A 27,516-nucleotide genomic window follows, 5' to 3' on the forward strand; every position below is an offset into this window, starting at 1 on the left:
AGGGAGGGAGGGAGGGAGGGAGGGAGGGAGGGGAGGGAGGGGAGGGAGGGGAGGGAAGAAATGAAATTCTGACAAAGGCTATAATGTAAATGAACCTTCAGGGTGCTAAGTAAAAAAAAATAAGTCAGGAAAGGACAAATGTTTCATGATTCTATTTATATTCAATGTCCAGACAAGGGAGGCAGTCTACAGAGTCAAAAAGCAGACCTATGTTGGCCAGGGGTGGAGGAGGGCAGGGGAATAAATAGAGGTATGGGACTGACTGTGACTATGAGGAAATAAAGGCTCTGTTTCATAAGTGAAGGAAATGCTGTAGAATTAGAGAGTTGTGGCGGCTGCACAACCTTGGGGATATACTAAAGGCGTAAAATGAATGTCTGCACAGTGTCTGGCAGACAGTTACATTGGGTAAACAGGAGCTGCTGCTATGAGGATTCAAAGATATTAGTTTGGAAACAAGTTCTCACTATGTAGTCCAATTTGGATACAAACTTTCCATCTCAGGTCTCTACTACCCAAGGGCCAGGATTATAGGTTTGCATGCACTATCATGCTCAGCTGCAAAGATAATTAATTTTTGTTGAGAATCTATTACAGCTGTGCTCTAGCTCCTTTGCTCTAAGAAAGAAAAGGACTCCTAGCCCTGCACTTATTCTAACAATTTCACAAGAAGCCAGCCACATGTGCTGTCACCATATGTGAGGCTTTCAGAGAAAAGCAATCCCTGTTTAGTCCTGGCAAACCAGTCAGCCACAGTAAGAAGAAACCAAGCTGGGAGCTAGTGGCTCATGCCTGTAATTCTAGCTTCTCAGGAGGCTGAGATCTGAGGTTCATGGTTCAAAGCCAGCCTGGGCAAGAAAGTCCAACAGACTCTTATCTCCAATTAACCACCAGAAAACAGGAAGTGGCACTGTGGCTCAAGTGGTAGAGCACTCACATTGAATGAAAGAGCTCAGGGACAGTGCCCAGACCCAGAGTTCAAGCCCCACAACCAACACACACACACACACACACACACACACACACACACACACGAAGAAGGAGGAGGAAGAGAAGGAGGAAGAGGCAGAAGAAGAAAACACACCAATATGGTAATTTAAAACAAAAATGAACTCTACATAGAGTACAACCAAATGCCAGTAACTGATTTGAGATAGTTATCTGATTTAATGTAATCAGTGACTCATTGCAAATACATTGTTGTGAAAAGGAGTCAAAACAGCCCCAGTGATGATGACAGTACTGTCACTGAGAGCTCTGAGGAATGTCAGCTGGTCCCAGCGGAAGCCATGAAGGTCAACCTGGGCCTTTGGAGGCCTGCATGGGTCTTCATTTAGGATCATCACAGTCAGCATTCTCACCCCCATGAGTCTTGACAACCACCACCACCAAGGGAGGGGGCTGATATCCATCCTCTTCTGCAGATAAAGAAACTAAGGTCCAGGGAAGTTAAGACTTTGCTCACAGTAAGTAAGAAAAGGGTGGAACTTGACTTCCTTTTGAAGATCTTGCCCTATAGAATGGGGAGCCAGATTCTAATCTGCTGCTGCCCTCCATGCTTCAAGTGACCTTGGACAGGTCACTTTCATGGCCTCAAGTTCTAGGTATATAAGATACTCATGTCAGCCGGACACTGGTGGCTCATGCCTGTAATCCCAGTTACTCAGGGGGCTGAGATCTGAGGATCACAATTCGAAGCCAGCCTGGGTAAGAAAGTCTGTGAGACTCTTATCATCAATTAAGCATCAGTAAACCAGAAGTGGCACTGTGGCTCACAGTGGTAGACTGCCACCCTTGAGCAAAAAAGCTCAAGGACAGGCTGAGTTCAAGCACGATGACAGACAAAATTTTAAAGTAATAATAATAAAAGATGTCCATGTCCTTATTGCATATTTACCAGCTCTGTCAGGGCCCCTCCATCCTGTGATATCTTACATATCCCTACGTGAACATAGCAGTTCATAACATAAAGCAGTTATTTATGCATTTGTCTCTCATCTTGCCTTTTTCGGGGCAGGAACTGGGTCCCCCATGGTGGGTGGCATATTGAAGATGGCACAAGAGATTGATTACACAAGAGGCCAATAGAATCAAGTTCAGATTCCCATACAAGCATTGCTGGCTGAGAGAATCGAGGTAAATCTTTGCAACTCAGAGCCCAATTTCTCCTTCTTTGATATAAAATAAATAAATAGTCACATCTCTCCAGAGCTGTTGAACAAATCAGACACACTCATTCATTCCATAATTATTTCCAGGGTACCCACATCTATCCTTGCCCGACAATGGATGGAAAGCTGGATGGAGGCCCAGTCTGGGAAGAGCTTACATTCTAGTATTATGGGGAAAAAGGCAGTAAACAGAGATGTGAACACAGAGAGAAAATGTCTAGCAAGGAAACAAAACAGCATCCTAGGACAGCAGGTGATAATGGAGGTGGAGAGGAAGCATTTTCCACAGAAAGCAGTATTTAGCTAAGGCAAGAAAAAAAGGAGCAAGATACATAAAGATCTGGGCAAAAGAGGGCTCAGGCAGGAATAACAGCCAGTACAAAAGCCTAATAGGACACCTGCTAGGACTCAGTAATTACCTCCCCTCTTCCTCTCACCTTCCCAGTGTGTCCTCCTCCGCAGGGCGGTGTGCAGAGATAGCACATAACGAGTAAATGTTTGCCAAGAAGAATTTGACAAAGTAAGTAATCTTAGGGATAAATAAGAACATGACAAAAAATATATACATTTTAGAAACTATTCAGACAAGGCAAGGCTGACAACAATTAGAAGGATCTTAAATTCATCCTCATCTTTGACGATAATGACCTTTTGCTACACGTAGCTCCAGAAACTGACTGTAATTTCCTGAACTTAGTGATCAAGAGCTCACCCAAAGTGGGCAGTTGCCACATTTGCAGCTCAGATTTTGCTAGGGGCTGCACTGGAGAATGCTTGACTTTGCTGGGTCCCTCTAATATGTACCTCTGTCACAAGCAGTCTAATCAGTCTTAGCCACTTTGACATTTCTGAAAGGATTTAGTTTCAATAAACTCCTCAGCCTGGTTAATTTGCTTACCCTAAAGCTAACAGCTACATGCTTGAACCATCTTTTAAAGTTTCCAAATTATCTATTTGGTTATTTCTCTGAGGTAGGACATTTCTATTCTTCTGCAAACATACTTTTTGAAGCTGCAGAATTACCCATGCAGTTGCAAAGATATTTTCCCCTTTTAATAAAAAATATTGCTCTAAGCCAGGTGTTGATGGTTCATGTCTATAATCCTAGCTACTCAGGGGGCTGAGATCTGAGGATCTCAGTTCAAAGTCAGTCCAAGAAGGAAAGCCTATGAGACTCTTATCTCCAATTAACCAACAAAAAAGCCAGAAATGGAGCTGTGGCTTGTAAGCACCCTTCACAACCATCCCAGGGGACTGCGTGGAGGCAAGCAAGCACAGAAGAAAGATTATTATAAGGTTTATTAAATGGGCCATATCTTCTGGGAGAGGAAACACATGGTGTGCCCCTATCCAAGTGGCAGGTAGTTCTGGGGCCCATAGTGAGGTAGATGCATGCAGAAGTAGGTCTGGGTGGAGAGAGGGAGTAGCCAGCTGTATGGCAGGAACTCTAGGACAGGGAGGAGCTCAGGTCTGGGTGGAGCTGTGGACCAGAGGTGCGGATAATGTTAACATGGCTAAGTGGTATGGCACTAGGCTTGAGCGAGAAAGATAAGGGATAGCACCAAGGCCCTGAGCTCAGTACTGGCACAAACAAGTAAATACTGCTCCAGTATACCAGGGTCAGGCAGGGCTCTTCTGCAGAAATCTCCAATTCCAGCTGTCTTGAAGCATGTTGTACGGGGATCCCCAACTTATCCTAATCCCATTATCCACCACCAAGGGCCCAGGCTTCCCCAGATAACCAGATGCTCACTTGGCCCTCTGCCCTCTTTATGAGTCTCTGCCCAACAGCTTTACCTCCTGAAGATGCCACTTGGCATCTGACACCTATCAAGTTATCATCCTAAACCTGGCTAGGTCACGTCATTCTCTTGATCAAAAGCCATCTGAGATTCCTGTCACCAAGCCAGATCAGGGATAGCAGTGACAGCTCACACACTCATTTAACTTAACTAAATTCAGAAGCTGCCCATGTGTCTTTAATAGGAACTTATTTCCTTACAGCACGAGTTTGCTGTGCACAAAACAGCACCTCCTAACCATCCAAACAACAGTCTCTGCAAGGTTGAGCATATGGGCTGTGCCCTTGTGTGCTTTGTACAAATCCCCTCCCAACCCTTTCTTATCAGTATGGCCCTATGGGGAAGTTTGCTTTGCCCTTCTGTGTCTCAATTTCCACCCTATAATATGGGTTAACTACAGTTACCTCTAAGAGCTAATGATGATTAATTAACTCAGGAAATGTGTTGTACATGAAGCAATAAGGCACTTGAGGGATTGTAAGCTCTTTCCTTCACAGGTCATTTTGATTCTGTTTGAAAAAAAAACTTTTTTTTTGGTCAGTTATGCAGCTTGAACTCGGGGCCTGGGCACTGTCCTTGAGCTTTTTCACTCAAGGCAAGCACTCTACCACTTTGAGCCATGGCACCACTTCTAGTTGTCTGGTGGTTAACTGGAGATAAGAATTTCACAGACTTGGGCTGGGAAGGTGGCTCAGTGGTAGAGTGCTTGCCTTGCATGCATGAGGCCCTGGGTTTGATTCCTCAGCACCACATAAGCAGCAAAAAGAAAAAGCCGGAAGTGCTGCTGTAGCTCAAGTGGTAGAGTGCTAGCCTTGAGCTGAAGAGCTGAGGGACAGCGCCCAGGCCCAGAGTTCAGGCCCCACAATAGGACCCCCCACTCCCCCCCCCCGCAAAAAAAAAGAGTTTCACAGACGTTCCTGCCCTGGCTGATTTTGAACCACAATCCTCAGATCTCAGCCTCTTAAATAGCTAGGATTACAGGAGAGCTTCTATGTGAGATTTTTTTGTGGGGGTGGTCGGTCACGGGGCTTGAACTCTGGGCTTGGACGCTGTCCCTGCACTCTTCATCTCAAGGCAAGCACTCTACCACTTGAGCCACAGCACCACTTCTGGTTTTCTAGTGGTTTATTGGAGGTAAGAGTCTCATGGACTTTTCTGCCCGGGCTGGCTTTGAACCATGATCCTCAGATCTCAGCCTCCTAAGTAGCTAGGATTACAGGCGTGAGCCACCAGCACCCGGCCTGTGAGATCTTTACCCATATTCTCTCTTTCAACTCTAACTCCTGTGTAGAGTCAACCTCTGCTTTACCTTTGGCTTAACTCCTGCTACCCTGTCCTTCCCCACAGGAGCTACTCCCTTTCCACCTACAGGATGCCAGACCTTTACCCTCACAGATTCCTTCACCTAGGATCCTCTTTCCCCCATGCCCACATCCTACACCTGGTTTACTTAAAGGCCCAGCTGAATTGCCACCTCTTCTAGGCAAAGCTCCCAGCATGATGCTTCACCAGCATCCTGTGTGTTCAGCACCAGAGAATGCAAGCAGATGAACCCCTTCCGGCTGCCTGTCAAGTCTGTGAGTATGGTGTACAGTCACAGGACTTTGCCATCAGCCAGGCCAGCTAGGAACCTGCCTCTAGGAGTGTCTCCCCTACAAATCACTGCTCCATCTGAATTTCAGTGTCCTTGCTGTGGAGAGATACGCTCAACCCCCTCTGTGGGGCTTCACTGGTGACAACTCAGAATCATCTCCACAGCAGAAGGTCCAGAAGGGGGAAGAAAGAAGACTGGGTGGTTCATACGGGATGAGGAGATTCACTCAATCATCACTGTGACTGGTATTCTGAGTCCTCCCCTGGGGGAGCATGGTGGAGAACAGGGCACATAAGGCATGAGCTGGCTGGGTTTAGGGTCAGCCCCTGTTCCCCCATGACCTCTACTCTTATCCTTTCTCCCTCTGGAAGTCTGAGATCCACAGAGCAGCTGGACTGGAGTGGGTAGGGATTTTGGCCATTGAGACTTTAAAGCTCTAGAAGGGTCTAGGGAAGCCCAAGGAGAAGACCTGGGCCATATCTGCATGGCTTTGGTTGTGGTCTCTCCCTCCACTGCTAGGAGTAGAACAAGTCCTAGGACCCCAACCAACCAATCTCAGCCCTAGTCATTTCAGAGGTAGCCAGCTTGACCCCAACAAGGCATCACAACTGCTCCTCTGGTGCCACAAGACACTGTCCTGTAGGAGGAAGGGACTGGGAGACCAGAGGACAAGGCAGGGGAGGCCTGGCTTCTCCCAATCTACCCTTCTATGCCTCCTGGTCTCTGGCCCAAAAATTACTGTTGCTTTTCAATGAGACATGTACACGTTTTAAATATCCTCCCAAGTGGGAATGACAGCGGAAATCTGTTCTCCCTCCATCCCAGAAACTGCTTCCAATCCCCATCACTGAGCTGCTCCTCTTCCCTCCACAGTTCTCCTATGCCTTATGCTGTGGTGTCCAGAGAGGCCCTCACAGAGCTCCACAAACAACCTGGGCACAAAAAGGCAGTGCTAGCCCAGTCACAATGGGCAGCATTTTCCAGAACCCCACCTGGCTCTCTCCTCACCTCCCAGCAGGCACTGTCTGCCAGTGTCTAGACAGGACTCACTGTACCTCCCTTTCTAAGCATTTGCTGCTCTCAAAAGTAGCTCAGAAGCAGCCAGAATCCTGCAGATACCCAGGGAAGCTGACACTAACCATACACCTCTAAGACAAGCGGGCAATCAAGCCAAGATCCTGTATTTCTGCTGGCTGCTGCACAGAACCAATTTGCCTTCAGCGAAGCTGCCTTGCTCCTTGAACTCTAGTGATTTTTTTCCCCTCAAGTTGGTTATTTGCATCTGAGTAATCACCTCACACCCCCACTTGGGGCTCAGCTATACTTCCTTTCTCTGTGCTCGCATTCATCTTACCAGGCACAGCCCCTGACCCCTGCACAAATGTTTACTGACCGACTCTGCAGCTATGGCCAGCCCACGCTCTCCAACTCCAAGGGCCAAAGAGAATGTGCATATATCCAAAGGTGTCTGGGAACAGCCCTGTGAGCAGAAAGGAGAGTAAGCCACAGAGATGTTACCCAGCAAGGCTGTGGCTGAGCTGAGACTCAAGTCCACACCCATGGACATCTGTGACAGGGCACTTCCTGTCACCACACAGCCCTCTCCTGATATGGGTATGAAGAGCCACAAGGGCTCCAGGATGCACAGAGCAAGGCCTGAGTAGCCTTGAATGTCCATGAATAGCAGTGTAGGTCAACTCACTGGCGTATGTGCACTCGATTAGAAACTACACAACCACGAAAAGGTCAAACTGTGGTATAACCAACCACTGGAAGAGTCTTAGAAGCATAAAGCTGAACAACTGAATGTGGTGGTACACACCTGTAATCCCAGTCAAATCAGAAGGCAGAGATAGGAGAACAAGGTTCAAGGCCAGCCTGGGCAAAAGCTAGTGAAGACTAGGGTACAGCTCAAGTGGTAGAACACTTGCCTAGCAAACATAAGGCCTTGAGTTCAAACTCCATTAACACCAAAAGAGAAAGAGAAAGGAAGAGAGAAAAAAGAAAGGAAAGAAAGAGAGAAAGAAAGAATAAAACCAAACCAAGCAAAGCTATATTGTTTAAAGGTACACATACAGAAAGTACAACTAAAGAGAAGCAACAACTAGAGACAAATATATCCCAACAGTGAGAGCTAGCTCTGGGGTGGAAGGGGCTTCTAGGGATTCTGATCATGGACTCTGAGAAGACTTGGAGAGTAGTTACATGTTCATTTGCTTTATAACTACACAAATTCTGTGTGTACATGTACATAATGATTAGGCTTGGATACCAGTGGTTCAGTCACACCTGTAATCCTAGCTATTCAGGAGGCTCAGATCTGAAGATCACAGTTCAAAACTACCCTGAGCAGGAAAGTCCATAAAACTCTTATGTCCAATTAAACATCAAAAAGCTGGAAATGGAGCTGTATCTCAAGTGATGGAACACTAGCCTTGAGAAAAAAAATGCTCTAGGATGGTGCCTGACGCTCTGAGTTCAAGAGCAGTGTGTGTGTGTGTGCGCACACACACACACACTCACACACACAAATTGCAGGACTCAAGTTGCAGATTTTCTATTTATGTGATGGGAGTTCTCTCTAAAGAATAAACACCTAGCCACATGCAGGTTCATGCCCGCAATCCTAGCTACTCAGGAGGCTGAGATCTGAGGTTCAAATCCATTCCAGGCATGAAAGTCTGTGATATTCTTATCTCCAATTAACCAGGAAACCAAAGTGACACTGTGGCTCAAAATGGAAGAGTGCTAACTGAGCAAAAGAGCTCAGGAACAGTGCCCAAGCTCTGGGTTCAAGCCCTACAATGGACCAAAAAAAAAAAAGGAATGAACACTTAGGCTGAGCCTTAAAATATGGGAAGGGTGGTGGCTCACCCTTGTAAACCTAACTATTTAGGAGTAGAGATCAGGAAGACTGAGGTTCAAAGTCAGCCCTGGCAAAACATTGCTTGAGACCTCCCAAAACACAAATAAATCATGGAGGAAGAGAAGGGGAGAGGAAAGAGGGAAGAAGAGAGGGAAGGAGAGGTCTCCGGTCATCCATAGTTTTGTGGGATAAACTTGAGTTCTACCCTTAGAGCAAGCAGCCGCCAGTGAGGATTTAACAGAGACAATGGCGGAAGGTCAGGGATGTTTCTTGCACTTGACAGATAAGAACTGGAGCAATGACAGGCAGTTGAAGTAAATCCTCAACTCTAGCTTCCTCATTTCTGACCAGTGTCCTGGCTACAAACCTGAGCTCCCCTCTTCCTTTCAGCTCACAAAATCCACTCTCCTGAAAGTCTGCCCTGCAGAGCTAACTGACAGGCACCAACATGGCACACACCTCTTGGAGCTCTGCCCCAGGAGACATTTGGCAGTGTTTAGAAACAAATCTGATAGTCACCATTGCAGGGCAGGGGTACTTACTCTGGTGAAGTAGATTAATAATGTTGTGTCTTCTATCTCCCCCTGCAATCTGGGTACTCCCTGAGCACCTGGTCTTTGGGGTTGGGTACATACAAGTGGCTGCTCAGTGTATATTGAAAAAGAGTATCCACCCAGACTTGGGATCTGGTGCCTCTCTGCACCCACCCGCAGGAACAGCCCAGACCTGGGTGGTGGCTACGGTGGCAAACGACTCCAGACTCCTGGCAGGGCCCGGGCATCTCTGCACCAACCTGCATAAGTGGCCCAGCCCAGTCTGGGGCTGCAACAGCAGCCAAGGTGAACAACACTAGACTCGCGGCCTGGCACCTCTCTGCCCCAGTCCATGGAAGCAGCGCAGCCCATCCCGTGGCAGCGGAGACCGCAGCAGTGACATCAAACGACCCCAGATTCGCGCAGCCCTGCGCCTCTCTGCACCGGCCCGCAGAAGTGGTCCAGCCCAGGGCAGCAGCGTTGAGAAACCCCAGACCTGTGGCAGCTGACCCAGACAGCATAAACAGTGGCAAAGGCTGTGAAACACAGACCCAGACAGCACCACCACCCAGCATAGCCCACAATCATCTCAACGAACTCAGAACACAGCGGTGACCAGCAAACTACAGCACACAAAAACAGCGATCTGCAACAGCACTGCTGGACAGCTCCTAATCAGGATAAATGTACCTCACAGGGAACATCCCTCCTTCATCTAACACTTCCCCCCCCCCCATGGGAGACCGGCACTGGTGATAACCTCCCAGAACTTGACTTGGACCTACGACCTGGTCTACAGGTCCTAAGGAAGCTGGGAGCTGTGCAAGTGCACCAGCAACCAGCGGGCACACTCAGCCCGCCAGGCTTGATCAAGAGCTCTCCTGGGAGAGAACACAAGCAGTTTAGGCTGCTGGTCCTTGACTAAAAACAGGAACTGCCTAGAATGTCTAGTAGGCGGTTGAAGGAACCTGACCTGCATCCCAGGCAGGAGCCCTAGCCATCTTAACTGCCTGCCCCTGACTGGTCAGGATCTGAGTGCACACCCCAGCAGAGGGCGGAGTGTGTTTGCCAACCACAAACTAACAGGAGTAAGCCGTACCTGAGTCAGAGCAGAGCAGCTGGAAAGCTGCCCCTCCCACAACAGAACCTCCAACCAGGTACTCTCAACCAGCCCAGCACTGAGAGCAAGCTACATCAATTGCTACATCCAGAACCAAGCAAAGGTAGCCACCTAGTGACTAAAACAATCAGAGCCTGGAATTGGTCTCCAACAATCCCTGAAACCACATGCAAAAATCACAAGATTCATCAACAACCAAGATAGTAAACCAGACTCAAAGGCCAGCAACCATACAGGGGAGAATGCTAGTAGAAGCGAAAAAGAAGACAAGCGCTACATCCAAGAGATGATAGAGGCAACGACTCAAGAAATAGATCAGATATTTAAAGAACAAAGGAACAAGCTATCAAGAGACCCAGGCATTCAAATAAGAAATGCACTCAAAAATAGATGTAGTACACACCTCGCTAAAAGATTAGATTAATACTCTATGGAACAACATAGAAATTATAAATGGTTCAATTTCCTCCATGCAAACCACAATAAAAGCCACAGTTAATAGAGTGAATGAAATGGAAAATAGAATATCTGAAAATAGAATATCTGATACTGAAAAAAGTTAGAAATGGAAAAAAACACTCAAAATATGCCAAAGGGAAGTCCAAGAACAAGCAGACTGTGCCAAGAAATTTAACCTTAGTATAATTAGGGTGGACAAAGGGGAAGAATACCAGAATAATGGAATACAACACATATTTAATAAGATCATCACCAAAAATTTCCCCAGTATTAAAAGAGAAAATCTTACCTACATAACAGAGGCCTACAGAACATCTAACAAGATCCCAGGAGGAACACTGCTAGGCACATTATAGTAAAAATGCTAGCTCTTAACAATAAAGAAACAATCTTGTGCACAGCAAAAGCAAAGAAGGAGCTATACTACAATGGGAAAAAATTAGAACCACTGCAGATCTCTCCACACAGACACTGAATGCAAGGAAAGCCTGGGAAAGCCCTAAGAACCAATAACTGCCAGCCCAGACTGTTATATCCAGCAAAGCTAGCATTCACATTTGAGAAACTAAAATTTTTAATAGTAAAGAAAAATAAAATGAATTCATGAACAATAAGCCAGCATTACAAAGAATATTAAGAGAGATATTACAATCCAAAGAAAGCAATGAAGAACAAGGATCCATACCAGATAGATATCGTTAGGAGACCAACTTAGTAAACACAGGAGGAAAGGAAAGAAAAACTTAGGAAAGTAGGAAAATGACAGGAAACACAATATACCCCTCCATAATAATTGTAAATATTAATGGACTCAATTCACCAATCAAAAGAAAAAGAACTGCAGATTGGATCAGAAAACAAAATCCATCAATTTGCTGTCTTCAAAAGACCCACCTCACAACCAAAGATAAAAGCAAACTCTGAGTGAAAGGATGGAGGAAGACCTACCATGCAAATACCCCCAGCAAGAAGGCAGGAGTTGCCATTCTGATATCTGATAAAATAAACTGTACATTAAAATCATTATGAAAAGACAAAGAAGGTCACTACATATTAATACAGGGAACAATCTAAGAAGAGGATATCACCATTGTCAATCTATATGCCCCAAACATTGGTGTACCCACATATGTTAAGCAAATACTCTCAGATTTACAGGAAAAGATGGATCCAAATACAATAATACTAGGAGATTTTAATACTCCACTCTCACCAAAGGACAGGTCTACCAACCAAAGAATTGGCAAAGACGTCTCTGAATTAAATGACACCATATCTCAAGCAGACTTAACTGACATATACCGAGTTTTCCACCCAACAACAACCCAGTACACATTCTTCTCAGCAGCCCAGAAAACTTTCTAAAATACATCGTAGCTTAGCTCACACAAGGAATTTAAGCAAATACAAGAGGATTGACATAATCCTCTGTATTCTATCTGACCAGAGTAGAATCAAACTAGTTCTTAATAACAAGGCATACAGTAGAAAAAACTCAAACATGGAAATTAAACAGCACACTGCTGAGCAACACATGAGTCACAGAAGAAATTAAAGAAGAAATTAAAGAGTTCCTACAATTCAATTAAAATGAAAATATATCACAAAGAAACCTATGGGACACAGCGAAGCAGTCCTGAGGGGCAAATTTATTACCCTCAATGCACACATCAAGAAAACAGAGACAAAGACACTAGGAAATGGAAAGACCTTCCATGCTCTTGGATAGGCAGACTTAATATAATGAAAATGGCAATACTGACAAAATTAATATACAAATTCAATGCAATTCCTATTAAAATCCCAATAACGTACATTTCTGAAATATAGAAAACAGTCCAAAAATTCATTTGGAACAACAAAAGACCTAGAATAGCCAAAACAATTCTAGGCAAAAAAGACAACATAATAACAAAGACAGCATGGTACTGGCACAAAAACAGACCCAAAGACCAATGGAATAGAATAGAAGATCAAGAAATAAAAGCACACACCTACAGTCTGCTGATATTTGACAAAGGAACCAAAGACATACAGTGAAAGAAACACAGCCTCTTCAACTACTGGGAAAACTGGGCGGCCACATACAGCAAACTAAAAGTGGACCCCAGCCATCACCATGCACCAACATCAACTCAAAATGGATTAAAGACCTTAACGTCAAACCTGAAACTCTGAAACTACTGCAGGACAGAGTAGGAGAGACACTTGAACTTATAGGCACAGGCAGGAACTTCTTGAACAGCATCCCAGTGTCACAACAATTTGGAGAGAGACTGGAAAAATGGGAATGCCTTAAAATAAAAAGTTTCTGCACAGCTAAAGCTATAGCAACCAAGCTAAAAAGACAACCAACTAATTGGGAAAAAATATTTACCAGCAATATATCAGACAAAGGGGATAATATCCAGTATATACAGGGAACTCAAGAAACTAATCCCTCCTAAACCTAACAAAACAATTACTAAATGGGCAAGGGAACTAAAGAGAGACTTCTCAGAAGGAGAGATAGAAATGGCAAAGAAACACATGAGGAAATGGGAATGTATACCAATACAACCACTTTGGAAAGCAGTCTAGAGGTACCTCAGAAAGCTAAATATAGATCTCCCCTATGACCCAGCCATACCATTCCTAGGCATCTACCCTGAACAACAGGAACCAGTATACAAAGACACATGCAGCTCCATGTTTATTGCAGCACTGTTCACAATAGCCAAGATTTGGAAACAACCCAGATGACCCACTACTGATGAGTGGATCCAAAAACTGTAGTGCCTACATACAATGGAATATTATGCATTAACATTTGTCCATTAGAAAGGACAAAATAATGGCATTTCCAGGGAAATGGATGGAACTATAGCAAATTATTTTGAGTGAGGTAAGCCAAGAACAAAGAGACAAATGGCACATGGTCTCCCTGATATGTGGATGCTAAACCCAAAATCCAAGAAGATATAACTAAGTAAACAGGACTCAAGAAACAAAGGACAGCCACTCATTTTGTTGTATCGTTACTAAATGACTCCATGTTCTTGACCATATATATGGTAGATATACGCACACAACGGAGGGAAGCCAGAAGGAAGAAACAGAATAAGTGGGGAACGGAACAATATACAACGAAGGGGCCCATCAGCTGCACTGGACATAGAAGGAAAAGAACTAAGCAACCCAAAGACAGCGATGGGAAGGGAGAAATGAGAGGGAAAGAAGGAACAGCTTACACTAAGCAAAAGGAAAGAAATGTGAACATCACCCGATGTGGAAGAAATAATTTGTATTGTCAAAGCTCACAGAATTCACAAACTTTATAGACCATGAAAATGACCATTTGCCTTGTGAATGTGTTTGTGATTTTTTTTTCTTTTTGCTTATGTGGTGCTGAGGAATCGAACCCAGGGCCTCATGCATGCAAGGCAAGCGCTCTACCACTGAGCCACCTTCCCAGCCCCGTGTTTGTGATTTTAACTCTCAATATTCCACAATACTGTGAAATATGTGAAATTTATGTAATCACCTAATTTCCATTTTTAAAATAAAGTGAGAGAAGGGATGGGTTAGGAACGATGGGGTCAATGTTGTCAGATACCTTGTATTCATATTCTGTTTTGTAGAATGGGAACTTCTTTGTACAAGTACTTAAAGATAATAATAATGATGATAATAAAAATGTTAAAATGCTTTTTTTTTAAAGCATCCAGTGGTAGCTTCTGATTTGGGAGTTCTATAGTAAATACTTCCTGAGCACTCTTACTCAAAAAAAAAAAAAAAAAAGTACTATCAGAGTCCTGCAATGGCTGGGAAGGAGTAGGAACAAAGTGGATCTCAGGTTCCCAACACCACTAGACCAATGACAGAACGCCATCTGCCGGTAAATATGGGAGAAAAGCACTTGGCCAGTACGATGGGAAGGGGTCTGGTCTCACAGCCCTGGTCTCCCTGCTGGGTTATTTCAGTTTCCAGCTAGCTGCTTAGTCCTGGTCTTTCCCGCCTCCCCCACCCCCACCTAGTGGTGTGCCACATCCCAGTATTGCAGCCCATTTCTATTTGTTACCTCTGTACCCATGCAGAGGTCTGCCCAGCCCTCTGTAAGCACCAGGGGAAAGAATTTATTTACAAAATGTTCTCAAAATTTGAGGCAGAGAAGGCTCATCTTAAAGATCACCAGTCCCCTTCTGATAGTTTGTACATTCATGTTGTTTACCCACTACTTACATGATTCTGGCAAGAAGAAATCTCTGTGCCCTTGAGTTTGGTACCTAGACAATATCCAAATTACCATCTATAAAGGAAAAATGAAGCTGAATGTTAATAGCTTATGCTTGTAATCCTAGCCTCAAGAGGCTGAGATTCAAAGGATTATAGTTCAAAGTCAAGGAGGCAGAAAAGCCCTTGAGATTCCATCTCCAATTAAGCAGCAAAAAGCCAATCTGGAGATAGCCACAAGCAAGCAAGCTCAAGTTCAAGTCCCAGTATCAGAAAAAAAAATTTTTTACCTTTATTGTTGTTTTAGAGGTGATACACAGCATGATTACCTTTACATATTTCAGGTAATAAGTACATTTTCTTCCATTTTGAATAGTACCATCTGTTCATTTATTCTCTCCCATTCTCTCCCTCCCATCTCTGCCCACAAGTTGCCCAGTTCGCTTTCATCAATGTCCAGAAGAAAAAAAAAATTTAATTAAACTTCAAATTAACAATATCTCTTCCTCAAAAGATGCTGTGAAGGGAATGAAAGACAAGGCAAAGGCTGGAAACCATAGTACAAAACACATGCCAGATAAAGAACCTTGGAATATATAAAGAGCCTTCAAAAGTTAATGAGAAAAAAGTGTACATAGACATTTTATCAAAGACAAATGGATGAAGCCTAGAAGGATCGGCTCATACCTATATTCCCCAGCTACCCAAGAGGACTGTTGTATTTCTATAAATAGTTATCCATGAGGAAATGGTTCCAGGGTGACCCCCCACCCAAAAGAACAAAATCCAGGCACACAGCAGTCTGTGTGTTTTTGCCTTGGAACGGAACAGGGCACAGCAGCCTAATCCCACAGACCATTATAGAGAAGGCAAGATCAGACTAAGACCCTGGGTTGGGGGGGTGGGGAGGTTCAGGACCCAAGGGAGTCAGCCCAGACCAGCCTGAGATGGCACACAGAGGAAGTATTAACTTGAGGAGCCAGGAGAGGTCAGAAAGGAGGGTGAGATTTCAAGCCCCACGACCGACAAAAAAAAAAAAAGAAAAGAAAGGAGGGTGAGCACTGCTCCTAAAAGTCTAGAAAACGATGCTGGTACTGGAAGGGGGTGGGGGGACTGGGACAGGAGTGGCTTCCATTCAAGCTGGGGGACTTCAGAGGGCCAGATGGAAAAGGAGCCCACTTGCTGGGGGAGAAAGAAGCTGGAGTGGGAGGTTGTTCGGGCTGGGATCCACAGTTCAGGTTACAGGTTCAGGAGATAGAAGCTGGACCCAGCTGCAGCTTGGGCTCTGAGGCACCCGGAAGGCTGGAGGAATGAAGGTGTTGAGATGAGAACAGCCATAATTAGCTATTTCCAGCCTGTTTCCAGGACTCCCACGCACCTGCATCCCACCTGTGTAAGACATAAGAGCTGCCTAGTACACCAGCTATTCTCTTCTTCTCAAGTTTTGACAGTAATACATTCATCACAACGCATTTCAAAAATGCAGGTGATCATTTTCTGATTCCCTTTTGCATCTTGTTTTATTTTCTTCCATCTTCTCTTCTACATATACACATATGTTCTGCATAATCAGTACCTTACTGAATACACAGTTTAGGACCTTGTGTTTCCCAATGCATGTAACATGAGAATGTTGTCGATCTTTATCCAGGAGTACAGTGAAATGTTTCTCACCACTGTTATGGGCTACATAAATGACTGTATAACTGTGTGAGAACTTATTTAAACTACTTTCTGCTTTCTCATGCTGTATGTTTAGTTGTTTCACATTGCTTGCTTTTTTGTTGTTGTTGTTGTTGGTCATGGGACTTGAACTCGGGGCCTAGGTACTGCCCCTGAGCTTTGTCACTCAAGGCTAGTGCTCTACCACTTTGAGCTACAGTGTAACTTCCATTTTTCTGCTGGATTACTGGAGATAAGTGTCTCATGGACTTTCTTGCCTGGGTTGACTTTGAATGGCGATCCTACTGCTTACTATTGTTATAAGAGAATCATATTGATTACCTTCACTTATCTTTCAAGACCCAATTCAATTCCCACCTCCTCCAGGAAGCCTCCCAGGACTACTTCACCTGCTGTCTTACTATCTCACAGGGGGTAGGCTGGTCTCAGGCCCAGGGCTCACCTACCTCCCTGGGATTTCCCCCACACTTTGTAAACAGCAGGTACTTAATATGTGCTGACTACATACAGCCCAGTCTGGATCCCATGCCCACACAGGCTGAAGTCCAGACTCCCCAGCACAGCCTTCCAACTGTGTCCCTCCCAATGCCTGGGATGGTGGTCTCCCCGCCAGGGGGCTTCCCCAACTCCCCAGGTCAGAATTCAGTTCTCTCTCTCTCCCAGGATTCCTCAGCCCCCACACAGCTGGATAAGATGAAGCTGCACACATCCTCCCACCCCCTGACACTTTAAGTCAGAGAGGTCATGCAGAGACTTGCCAATCTGTTTTGCACTCTGCACTAGGAAGCAATGGGAAACAGCCAGTGGAGACCTGTCTGGGACACCTGGCATGGTGTGTCTGTGCTGTGAGGGCTGAGGCCCCACTTCCAGCCTTGGGGGATGAGGAAACATTAAAAACAATAGCTTCCAAGCTGGGCTTCCATGGCTAACACCTAGCTACTCAGGAGGCTGAGATCTGAGGATCACAATTTGAAGCCAACCTAGGCAGGAAAATCTGTGAGACTCTTATCTTCACTTAACTACCCAAAAAAGCCAGAAGTGGAGTTGAAGCTGAAATGGTAAGAGTGCTAGCCTTAAGCCAAAGAAGCTCAGGGACAATACCCAGACCCTGAGTTCAAGCCCCCAAGAGAAGAACACACACACACATACACACACACACACACACACACACACACACACACACACACACGCTGCCATTTTCTGAGCTCACAGAATGCCAAGCACATGACAAATATCATTCTATCATCCAGATGAGGGAGACACAACATCCTTATTCATAGATGAAGAAATTGATGCTTAACAGATGAGCCTTAGCAATCTGACAGGGTACTAGATTGACAACTTGGGCCCCTAGCACACAAAGGCTGGCTTGTTGGATGCAATATTAGTGATGGAGAACTTTGAACATGGGCAGCCATATTAGTGATGAGTGCAAATATCCAGACATTTTAATGGGGGGCCCAGAATCAACAGCTCACCAGGGGTAAGACTTGCTCAGAGACTCAGCTCCAAAGTCTACAGAGAACAAGTTAGATCTCTGGTAGAGGAGACACCGTATATACTTTGGCTCAGTTCAACAACCCACCCTGCCATGTGCTAACACAGTTCCTAACTAGCCTTAGTGAGGACTAGAAGGGGGCAGCATGGGAGCAGCAAAAGACCACAGGGTCCATGCCCTGTAGAAAGGCTCTACAGAGGAAGGAAGGGGAATGGGGTAAGGCTGGGGACTTCCTGGAAGAGGCAGTGTCCATCCTAAAGATTGAATATCCCTCCACATCCTGGGCCACCACCCCTTGACCCAAGTCTACATTCTAGACACATTTAATGAGTCACAGCTCAGAAAAATACTCTACCTTCCTAGTCTGGGTCTTTGCTCAGCAGTAACCACCACAGAAATGCTCCTCTGTCAGCTGCAGAGATGCAGACACACAGCCCCAGGAAGTATGCTCACTTATAAACTTCTACTCTATAGCCGAAGCCTGCCTGTCTGTAACAATAGGCGATCATCCAAGACAGTACTCTGCTCTAGTCCCTTGGGTGCCCACACACGCCTGTGACTCCACAGTGGTGGAGCATATGCTCCAGTGGGATGGACAGACAGACATGGACACACACACACATATACACAACACACTCACACACACACACCACCACCACCACACTCATGCCCACCAAACATACACAGGTAATTTGCACTGTATCCTCAGCTGTCCTTCGTCATGAACAGCTGCTGATGCTGGAGGCAGTGGTACACACCTGTAATCCTAGAGCTACTCTAGAGGCTGAGAGGTGATGATTGCAATCTGAAGCCAGCCCACGCGCTCAAGTGAGACTCTTATCTCTAATTAACTACCAAAAAGCTGGAAGTGGAGCTGTGGCTCAAGTTGTAGAAGTTCAGCCTTGAGAGCAAAAGCTAATGAAGAGAACCCTGGAGATTCTGAGTTTAAGCCCTAGCACAGGCATAAAGTACAATCAAATAAAAGTAAAATTTGCCTAATTCAACTCAACAGGATGGTCTACTTAAATGCTTGGAGTGTGGGAGTAACTCACAAGCTAAAATGCTACAATCAATGCAAAATAAAAAACACAACTCAAGTGAAATATGGAATGCAAGGAGGCCTCCCGAAAGGACTAAACCCCCAAACACTCACGTATCTGTTGCCCCCCCCCTTGTCCTCATCTGAAGAAAGAATAGCCATGACTGTCATCAGTCACCATAGAAGGGCTGTGACAATCCAATAAAGTGACACAACACAGGTTACAGTGACAATCCAATAAGGTGACAACACAGGGGCATGGAATTTGTGCATGGGGCAACCAGCTGGTGCCACCCTACTATTTCAGTTAGTCCAAGGGATCCATTACTCAGACCCCATAGTAAGAACTATGTCTTCCATGGGAACCCAGACCACACACAACTGCCACAAGCACAGCCCATGTCCCATCAAACCCTTGCCCTCATGGTCAGGGCACACCTCACCTGGGCCCCTTCATCTCTTCCCGAGTCACTTCTAAGCTGACTTCACAAACCATCCCAGAGCAGTGGAAAAACCAGGCCTCACTCACCCAGGGTGTCAGAGCCGCTCTCCACTGTTTCGTTGACCTTCCTTGCAACTCTGGCCACAGCCTCACCCATTTTCTTCAACATGCAGCCGTAGGTAGCCTGCTCCCAGCCCCCAGGCCGGTCTGCTTCTCACAAAGGGGCCTGTGTCTGGGGAAAATGCAGGACCATGAAGCACTCTCCTGCCAGCTGGAACCCCACCCTCCTCAGCATCCTCTTCCCCAAGATCCAGGTGGCTAGGAAGCCCCAGGACAGGTCCAGGCCACCCACCTCTCTTGTGAGGCAGAGCCTAGGCAACAGTCAGAGTGGGCTTTGCAAAGGCTCATCACGTATCAGAAGACAGATGGCCCCTCCTGCTTTTCTGGTGAGTATGACCTCACCAAACACAGGACCCAAGCCTGAACCTGTGGCCAGATAGGTGAGAACTCAGGTGTATGCTGATCTATGACTCAACAGGTAGGATGCCGGGAAGAAGGCGGGCCCAGCCAACTATAGAAGAAAGACACCTGCCCTCCACCCGCACTGTGCCCTATACTTGCACTTCCTCCGGCTCACCCCATTCCCATCTTCCAGGCTCCTCCTGCACAGCAGGAAGTGGGCACGCCAAGGCAAATGGAGCTCACAGTCTGCCAGTGGCTGGGCCCTCAGCATGAACTTCCTTTCCTTGGCCAGTCTGCAGGGAAGGTTACAGCACTAGCCTGTACACCTGATTATCAGCCTGATGCTGAGTTTATCTGCAAGCAGGGGGGAGGTGCTGGAAATGAGAGAAGGGAAATCTGATCACTAGGGGAGAGAGGGCTACCGAAAACAGCCAGAAGTCAGTGGCTCACACCTATAATCCTCTTCCGGAGGCTGAGATCTGAGGATTGAGGTTTGAAGCCAGCCTGGATAGGGAACTCGGTAAGACTTATCTACAATTCACCAAAACTCAGAAGTAGAGCTATGGTTCAGGTGGTAGAATACCAGCTTCGAGTAAAAAAGCTAAGGGACAGTACCTAGGCACTGAGTGCAAGTCTCAGTATCAATATACACACACATATACACACACACTATCTATTATCTATCTATCTATAATGTTAAAGACATAAGGCATCATAAAATTATAAGCATGCGGACATAAAAGACATAAAAATGTTCCCAACTTTCCATTTATTACAGAGTGGGAAACTAAGACAGAAGGAGTAGCTAAGTGACCAAGACAAGGTTAAAGTGACTGAGTAGCAAAACCCAGGCCAGGCCAGGCCAGGTCCATCCTATCTGTAGCTCTCTATCTCCAATCCCAGCTCCAAAGGCAGCTTGAGGAGCCCAGTGAACTAGCTCTATCCAAGGCCAGAGGCAAGTCTGGGAGGGCACAGAGCAGGGGGTGGGAGCAAGCTCAGAGCTGACAGCGGATAGACACAATGCTCCTGGACTCAGCTGAACAAGCAGGACAGGTATGGCCAATCTACCTCTCCTCTCTGTGTTTCTCCAAGGGGCTGACACATGGTGCACTAGTACAGGCCAAACGCCCAACTCTACTACTTAGTAACTGAGAAGCTTTGGTAGAGTTTCCCAATAATTGGGCCCAGTTTCTTCATCTGAGTAAGAAATGTGTCAATATTCAATTTCCTCAGTTAACACCACTGAGAAAATATATGGATCTGCCTAGATCAGAACCTAGGACACATATCCAACAAAGGCTCCTTGAAGAAACAAAGCAGTATACATGCAGGCATGACACCAGCAGCTAATCCCAGTTTCTTACTCATATGAACCTCAGCAAACAACTCAGTGAAACTCATCCTTAAGGAATGAGAATTCCTGCTTCTCCACCTCCAGGAAGTCTCCCCAGGCTGCCCTAGCCTTCAGGATTCTCTCCTCCCTCTGAGTTTCAGTAGCACTTAATGGCTTAGGACAAGTCATTTAGGTTGTTTATGAGCTTTAAAACCACACACACACACACACACACATGCATACACAAACACATACATGCACACTCATACACACACCATCTCACCTGGCTATCTCTCTCCCAGGCCAGATAACAAAACATACAGGCTCAGGTTGTATAGGGCTCAGGATAGAGTAAAGACTCCAGATGGAATAGAGAACAAACTTGGGATGACATGGGGCTGGAGTGAGTTCCAAAAAGCATCAACAACATTACTACTTCACTCACTGTTCCTTTTACTCCCAAGGCAGAGTCAGTTTGTCAAAAATAACAAGAATTGCTGGGCACCAGTGGCTCATGTCTGTAATCCTAGGCACTCATAAGAGGCTGAGATCTGAATATCATTGTTCAAAGCCAGTCTAGACAAACAAATACTGAGGTGATTCTTTTTTTGTTGTATTTGGGGGGTGGAGAGGCGTCGGTAGTGGGGCTTGAACTCTGGGCTTGGGCGCTGTCCCTGCGCTCTTCAGCTCAAGGCAAGCACTCTACCACTTGAGCCACAGCGCCACTTCCAGTTTTCTAGTGGTTTATTGGAAATAACAGTCTCATTTCCTGCTCAGGCTGGCTTTGAACCCTGAACTGAGGTGATTCTTGTCTTTGGAGATTCTTATCTTTAACTGACCAGCCAAATACAGAAGTAGAGGTGTGGCTCAAGTAGTAGAGTAACAGCCCAGAGCGGAAAAAAATCTGTGATAGCCTGAGACCAGGACTTCAAACTGTAGTAACAACAGCAAAAATAAATAAAAGAAGGAGGAGGAGGAGAGCAAGAGGAGGAGGAAGAAGAAGAAGAAGAACATGAAGAGGAGGAGGAGGAGGAGGACTTTAGTATCAACCAGGAGCTCAAAAAGAAAGGCTAAGGGAAGTGGGATAAAGAAACTTATTTTTCCTTTAAGCTGTAGACCTGCCTGGAACTTTCTGCAAAAGCCCCTGGGCTAGGCTGCCCTGGGATGTGAGGGGCCCCAGTGTCTACAAACAATTTGAGTCAATCAGAAATCATCATATGTCAGCACTGTTTGAACAATCAGAATACAAGGGTGGCCTTGCTGGAACCACAACTGAAACACAGGCCCCCATGGCAGCTTCATAGGCCAAGTTCTAGCCTCCAAGAGACACAAGAGAGTTGAGAGAATCCTAAAGGGGAGAAACAGGAGCCATGATCCAGTCTTGGTCTTCATCTATGGACCCTCCAGCTAGATGGCACTAGTCCCAGGTATTAGAAAGGAGGCTTTAGAGGGGCTGGGAAGGTGGCTCAGTGGTAGAGCCCTTGCCTTGCATGCTTGAGGCCCTGGGTTCGATTTCTCAGCACCACATAAGCAAAAAGAAAAAATAAGCCAGAAGTGGCGCTGTGGCTCAAGTGGTAGAGCACTAGCCTTGAGCTGAAGAGCTGAGGGACAGCGCCCAGGTCCAGAGTTCAGGCCCCAAGACCAAACCCCCCCCCCAAAAAAAGGAGGCCCTAGAAATGTTCCAGGGGGGACTGGGAAGGTGGCTCAGTGGTAGAGTGCTTGCCTTGCATGCATGAGGCCCTGGGTTCAATTCCTCAGCACCACATAAGAGCAAAAAGAAAAAAAGCTGGAAGTGGCGCTGTGGCTCAAGTGGTAGAGCGCTAGCCTTGAGCTGAAGAGCTGAGGGACAGCACCCATGACTGGACTCCCCCCCAAAAAAGAAAGAAAGAAAGAAAAAGAAATGTTCCAGGGGGCTGGTAAGGCTCAGTGGTAGAGTGCATGCCTTGCATGCATGAGGCCCTGGGTTTGATTCCTTACCACCACATAAACAGAAAAGCTGGGAGTGACGCTGTGGTTCAAGTGGTAAAGCACTAGCCTTGAGCTGAAGAGCTGAGGGACAGGGCCCAAGCCTAGAGTACTTCCCTGTTCCCCCGCAGAAATGGCCCCAGGGGAAGGAACAAGGTCCAAGAGCTGGACATCTGCTTCCCATAGGCCTATCCTCTGACTGAAGCAACTAATCCAAGCAAAGTTTTGGAAAGTTGAGGTGTGTACAGCAGCCTCATTTGTAAAATGGAAATGCCACCTTCAACTGGACTGTCACTTCAAGAAAGGCCCAGCCAAAGCATTAAATGTACAGGACAAACAGGAAGTTTGGATATAATAAACTGAAATAAAGGAAAATAAAAAAAAAAAGTTGCCCTAAGCCTGGCACTGGTGGCTCACACTTACAATCCTAGCTACTCAAGAGGCTACTCAAGAGATCTGAGGACCAAAGGTCCAAGTGAACCCCAGGCAAAAACTCTGTAAAACTCTTTATCTCCAACTAACAAGCAAAATGCAGGATGTGGAGCTGTGGTTCAAGTGGTACAGCAAACTACCTCAATGAACAGATCAAAAAGGACAGTGCTTAGGCCCTGAGATCAAGCCTCCCAAGAGGTGCGTGGGTGCAGGAGAGCATGCACCCCCCTCCCATATTGCCCTGCTTTGTGGGAGGTGCCAATACTGTCCTCCCAGTGTGTGAGAGAGGAGAGAGGAGGCAGCATTTAAACCAACTAGCCCGGTGACTAGCCCCTTACAAGTAAGAACTCTACCTTATCTGCGGTCCCAAGAGCTCTGCAAAGGAGCCTCTGCGACACCACGTCCGCACCAGCTGCTCCTATATTTAGTTTCTGGTGTGGTCAATTGGGAACTTTAGAGCCTGGCAGCCGCTCTGGCCAGCAACCGGAGCCTCCCGAGCCATGCGCGCCAGCTGCCCCCACTGCCGGCTCTAGCCTGGCCGATCCATCATGCCAGGGTGAAGATGCGGGTGTGGGGAAGGAGAGGAGTGGAGGGCTTGCTCCCGACCCCAGTAGCCCCAAAGGCCCACTCGTAGCAGGACAGGGCTTGACCCACTTTCCCACCCCCAGGAAGAGAGACCGCTGGGGCGTGATCGGGACGCGACGGCGCCTGGTTTCTGCGCCATGGGGTTTGAGAAGCCCCACGTGAGCTCCCTTATAGGTTCCTCTGCACCCCTGGACTGAGTCTCCCCTGAACTGTAAGGGTGGCCAGGCCAGGATCCCCCGAGCACTGCACATCAGGTTCACCTCGATGCCTGCAGCAAGGGGCTCAATGTGGGACCCCCAGCTTGCCTGGCAGAAGCGGACTAGGCGAATAAAGCAAGCAGGTGGAGCCGTGGGTGGACGCGGAGGGCCGGGGACTGCTCCGCGGAGAGGCGCGCTGCGGACAAGACTACAGCCCCCCCCCCCAAAACCCCCGCTCCTCTCCAGCGGAAGCAAATCCCGAAAAGTGTCGCTCTGGGGACCAAATACACAGCAGCATCTCCCGGCAAGGGCGCCTCCCTCGGGAAACGGAAGCCCACCCAGGAGCGCTTCCTCCGGGCATCCCGGTACCCACTGCTCCCCTCCCCGGGCCATCGCGGTCCAGCCGCAGAGCGCAAGCCACACCGGAGACGCCACCGCCCCCTTCCCGCCACAGCTGGTGACGTGGGGGGGGGAGGGGACGCTGCAAATACCCGGACACTGCTCACCCTCTCCCCCACACACACCCTGCAACGCTTGGCCTCGGACTATGTTTACTTTGCGGGGCTCGAAGCGTGTGGCCCGATCCCGGGAGGCTTTGGGCTCCACTTACAGCAGCAATGCCTCCCAGCGCCCCGCGCAGCGCAGTCACGCTCCCGCGGTCATTGGCGACGCCCCATGCAAGTTCGGAGCTCCGCGGGGAGGAGCGTGCGAGGCCGCAGGGCCTGTGCGCACGACCTCTCGACCAATCGCTGCTTCAGGATGGACTCAGGGGCGGAGCTAGCCCAGGCCCCGAACCGCGCGCACCAATCAGCGCGCAGGTCCTTACGCGCGCTCCCGAACGCAGGGAGGGACCACTTTGTGTTCTGTTGTGAGTGCGCTTGCCGGGCGGGCGTGCAACCTCGGGTGTGCCGTGCACCCCAACATCCTGAGGACTGAGGTGCCGCCAAGGTTGGTTTTTCTCGAGTATTAGAGCAGAATTAACTGGATCAGGGGTACTTTTGAGGAGAGAGGAAGAGAGAGGAGAGAGGGGGGGAGGGAGGATGGAGCATTGGAAAACTTCTCATGTGGTGTCTTCGAGCGCCCATTCAGGTTCTGGCTGCATTGTTAATTCAGCTTTGGAAAGCCCAATGTTCTTTCCCGTCCGTTATCGGGAGTTAAAAGTGTTTAACTACTTCACGAGGTCGTTATAAGGATTAACCCAAGGAAGATTTAGAGAAATGCCAAGCCTACCCATGACTGGGGCTTCCCAGTGGTTCCTAGTTTGAACTCAGGGCCTCCGGCTTGCTAGACTGGCGCTCTACCACATGAGCCACGCCTCCAACACTACTTTTTACTGGTTATTTTGGAGATGGAGTCTCACAGACTTTTCTCCCAGAACTAGCTTTGAACCTTGATCCTCCAGATCTCAGCCTCCTTGAATAGTTAGGATTATAGTCATGAGCCACTTGAACATGAATCATAGCTTTGTGTGTGTGTGTGTGTGTGTGTGTGTGTGTGTAGGTAGGTACTGGGACTTGAACTCAGGGCTGGGGCACTGTCCTTTAGCTTTTTCTCTGGAGGCTGGCCCTCCCCCTTGAGCCACACCTCCACTTCTGGCTTTTTGGTGGCTAATTGGAGATAAGAGTCTCATGAAAGGTCCTGCTAGGCTGGCTCCAAATCTCAGATCTCAGCCTCCTGAGCTAATGAGGGACCCTAGGCAGGACCCACCAAACAGCCTTTACAGACAATATGGGAAGACAAAAGAGATGGGGCTCTCACTTCACACAGTGATAGTGGTAAACATGCTAAAGCTCTGTTACACAGAAGCAAGCATTAAGTATGGGAGTCTTGAAGGAAGTATATTTCATTCTGTCCTTGGGGGTCTTAGGAAGTCTAAGGACCACATATTCCCTTGTGACTTGAGGTTATGGGTTGAATTGTGCCCCCCCCAAAAAAAAGATATGTTAAGATACTAATTCCTAGTACCTCTGAATGTGACCTTATTTAGATATAGGGTCATTGTAGATGTAATTAGTTAAGGTAAGGACAAACTGGAGCAGGGTGGGCTATTAATCCAGTATGATTGATACTCTTAGAAGAGAAGGGACCCATGGAGAGAACACCATGTAAATCTGATGGAAGCAAAGATAGCTTGATGTGCCTGCAAGCCAAGGAATGCCAGATGATAAGGACCAGACTTTCTCCACAACCTTCAGAAAGGAACCGACCCTCTCAGTATCAATTTCAGATGTTTAGCTTTCTGAATTATGAAATAATACATTTCTGTTGTTTTCATTACCCAACTGGACACAGCAGTGCCTGTCTGTAGACCCAGCTATTCAGGAGGCTGAGAAAAAGAAGATCATTTGAGCTTATGAGTTCAAGACCAGCCTGGGCAACATAGCTAGTTCCTAGTATAACAGGTCCTAAAACTTACTTCTACTAAAAAGCACTGACTCCTTAAGTGAGCCTACAAGTTAACTAAAAGCAGGAGAAAAGCCAGACATCTCAGCCTTCATTTTTAATCTGGCTCTTTCCTTTGTTTTAAGACTTAGGTTCAGACTCTGGCTTAACTCATATAATCACGTTACTCACTCAGATGTCCATGTAAAACCAACACCTAACCAATCACCCCCTGCAGTATCCATTGATTCTGGGAACATCAGAGACTCCTAGATAGATCACCCCAAGAAGAGATGATACCTACCCCCCAACTCAGAGCAGTTATCTTCTGAGAGCTAGACTGTCCCCATCAAGCGACACTTTGAAGATTACTTAACCCTGCATACCTCTCACCCTCTGCCTCAATTCTTTCTCTATTTATTTTTTTGGGGGGGGAGCGGTCGTGGGCCTGAACTCTGGGCCTGGGTGCTGTCCCTCAGCTCTTCAGCCCAAGGCTAGCGCTCTACCACTTGAGCCACAATGCCACTTCTGGCTTTTTTTCTGCTTATGTGGTACTGAGGAATCGAACCCAGGGCCTCATGCATGCAAGGCAAGCGCTCTACCACTGAGCCACCTTCCCAACCCCTTCTTTCTCTATTTAAACTGAAAGCTAGCCAGATGTCAGTGGCTCATGCCTGTAATCCTAGCTACTCAGGAGGCTTAGACCTGAGGATCCTGATTCGAAGCCAGCCGGGCAGAAAA

The 27,516-nt window shown here is 46.9% G+C and overlaps 1 protein-coding gene across 2 annotated transcripts in view; it reads right to left on the reverse strand.

Annotated features, from left to right (window-relative positions):
* The window catches only part of Lrrc20 (leucine rich repeat containing 20), a 67,305-nt gene extending 42,242 nt beyond the window's left edge, over positions 1-25,063 (reverse strand). The window contains exons 1-2 of one of the 2 annotated variants that reach the window (XM_013017126.1): positions 24,918-24,992; positions 19,507-19,651 (exon numbers count right to left, since the gene is read on the reverse strand). In XM_013017126.1, the coding sequence (XP_012872580.1) occupies positions 19,507-19,588 (82 nt within the window). In that variant the 5' untranslated portion in view covers positions 19,589-19,651; positions 24,918-24,992. The other variant, XM_013017127.1, reaches the window with a different exon arrangement.
* Between the last annotated feature and the right edge of the window lie 2,453 nt (positions 25,064-27,516).

Source organism: Dipodomys ordii, unplaced genomic scaffold (assembly GCF_000151885.1).
Source record: "Dipodomys ordii isolate 6190 unplaced genomic scaffold, Dord_2.0 Scaffold34, whole genome shotgun sequence".
Classification (NCBI taxonomy): Eukaryota; Metazoa; Chordata; class Mammalia; order Rodentia; family Heteromyidae; genus Dipodomys; species Dipodomys ordii.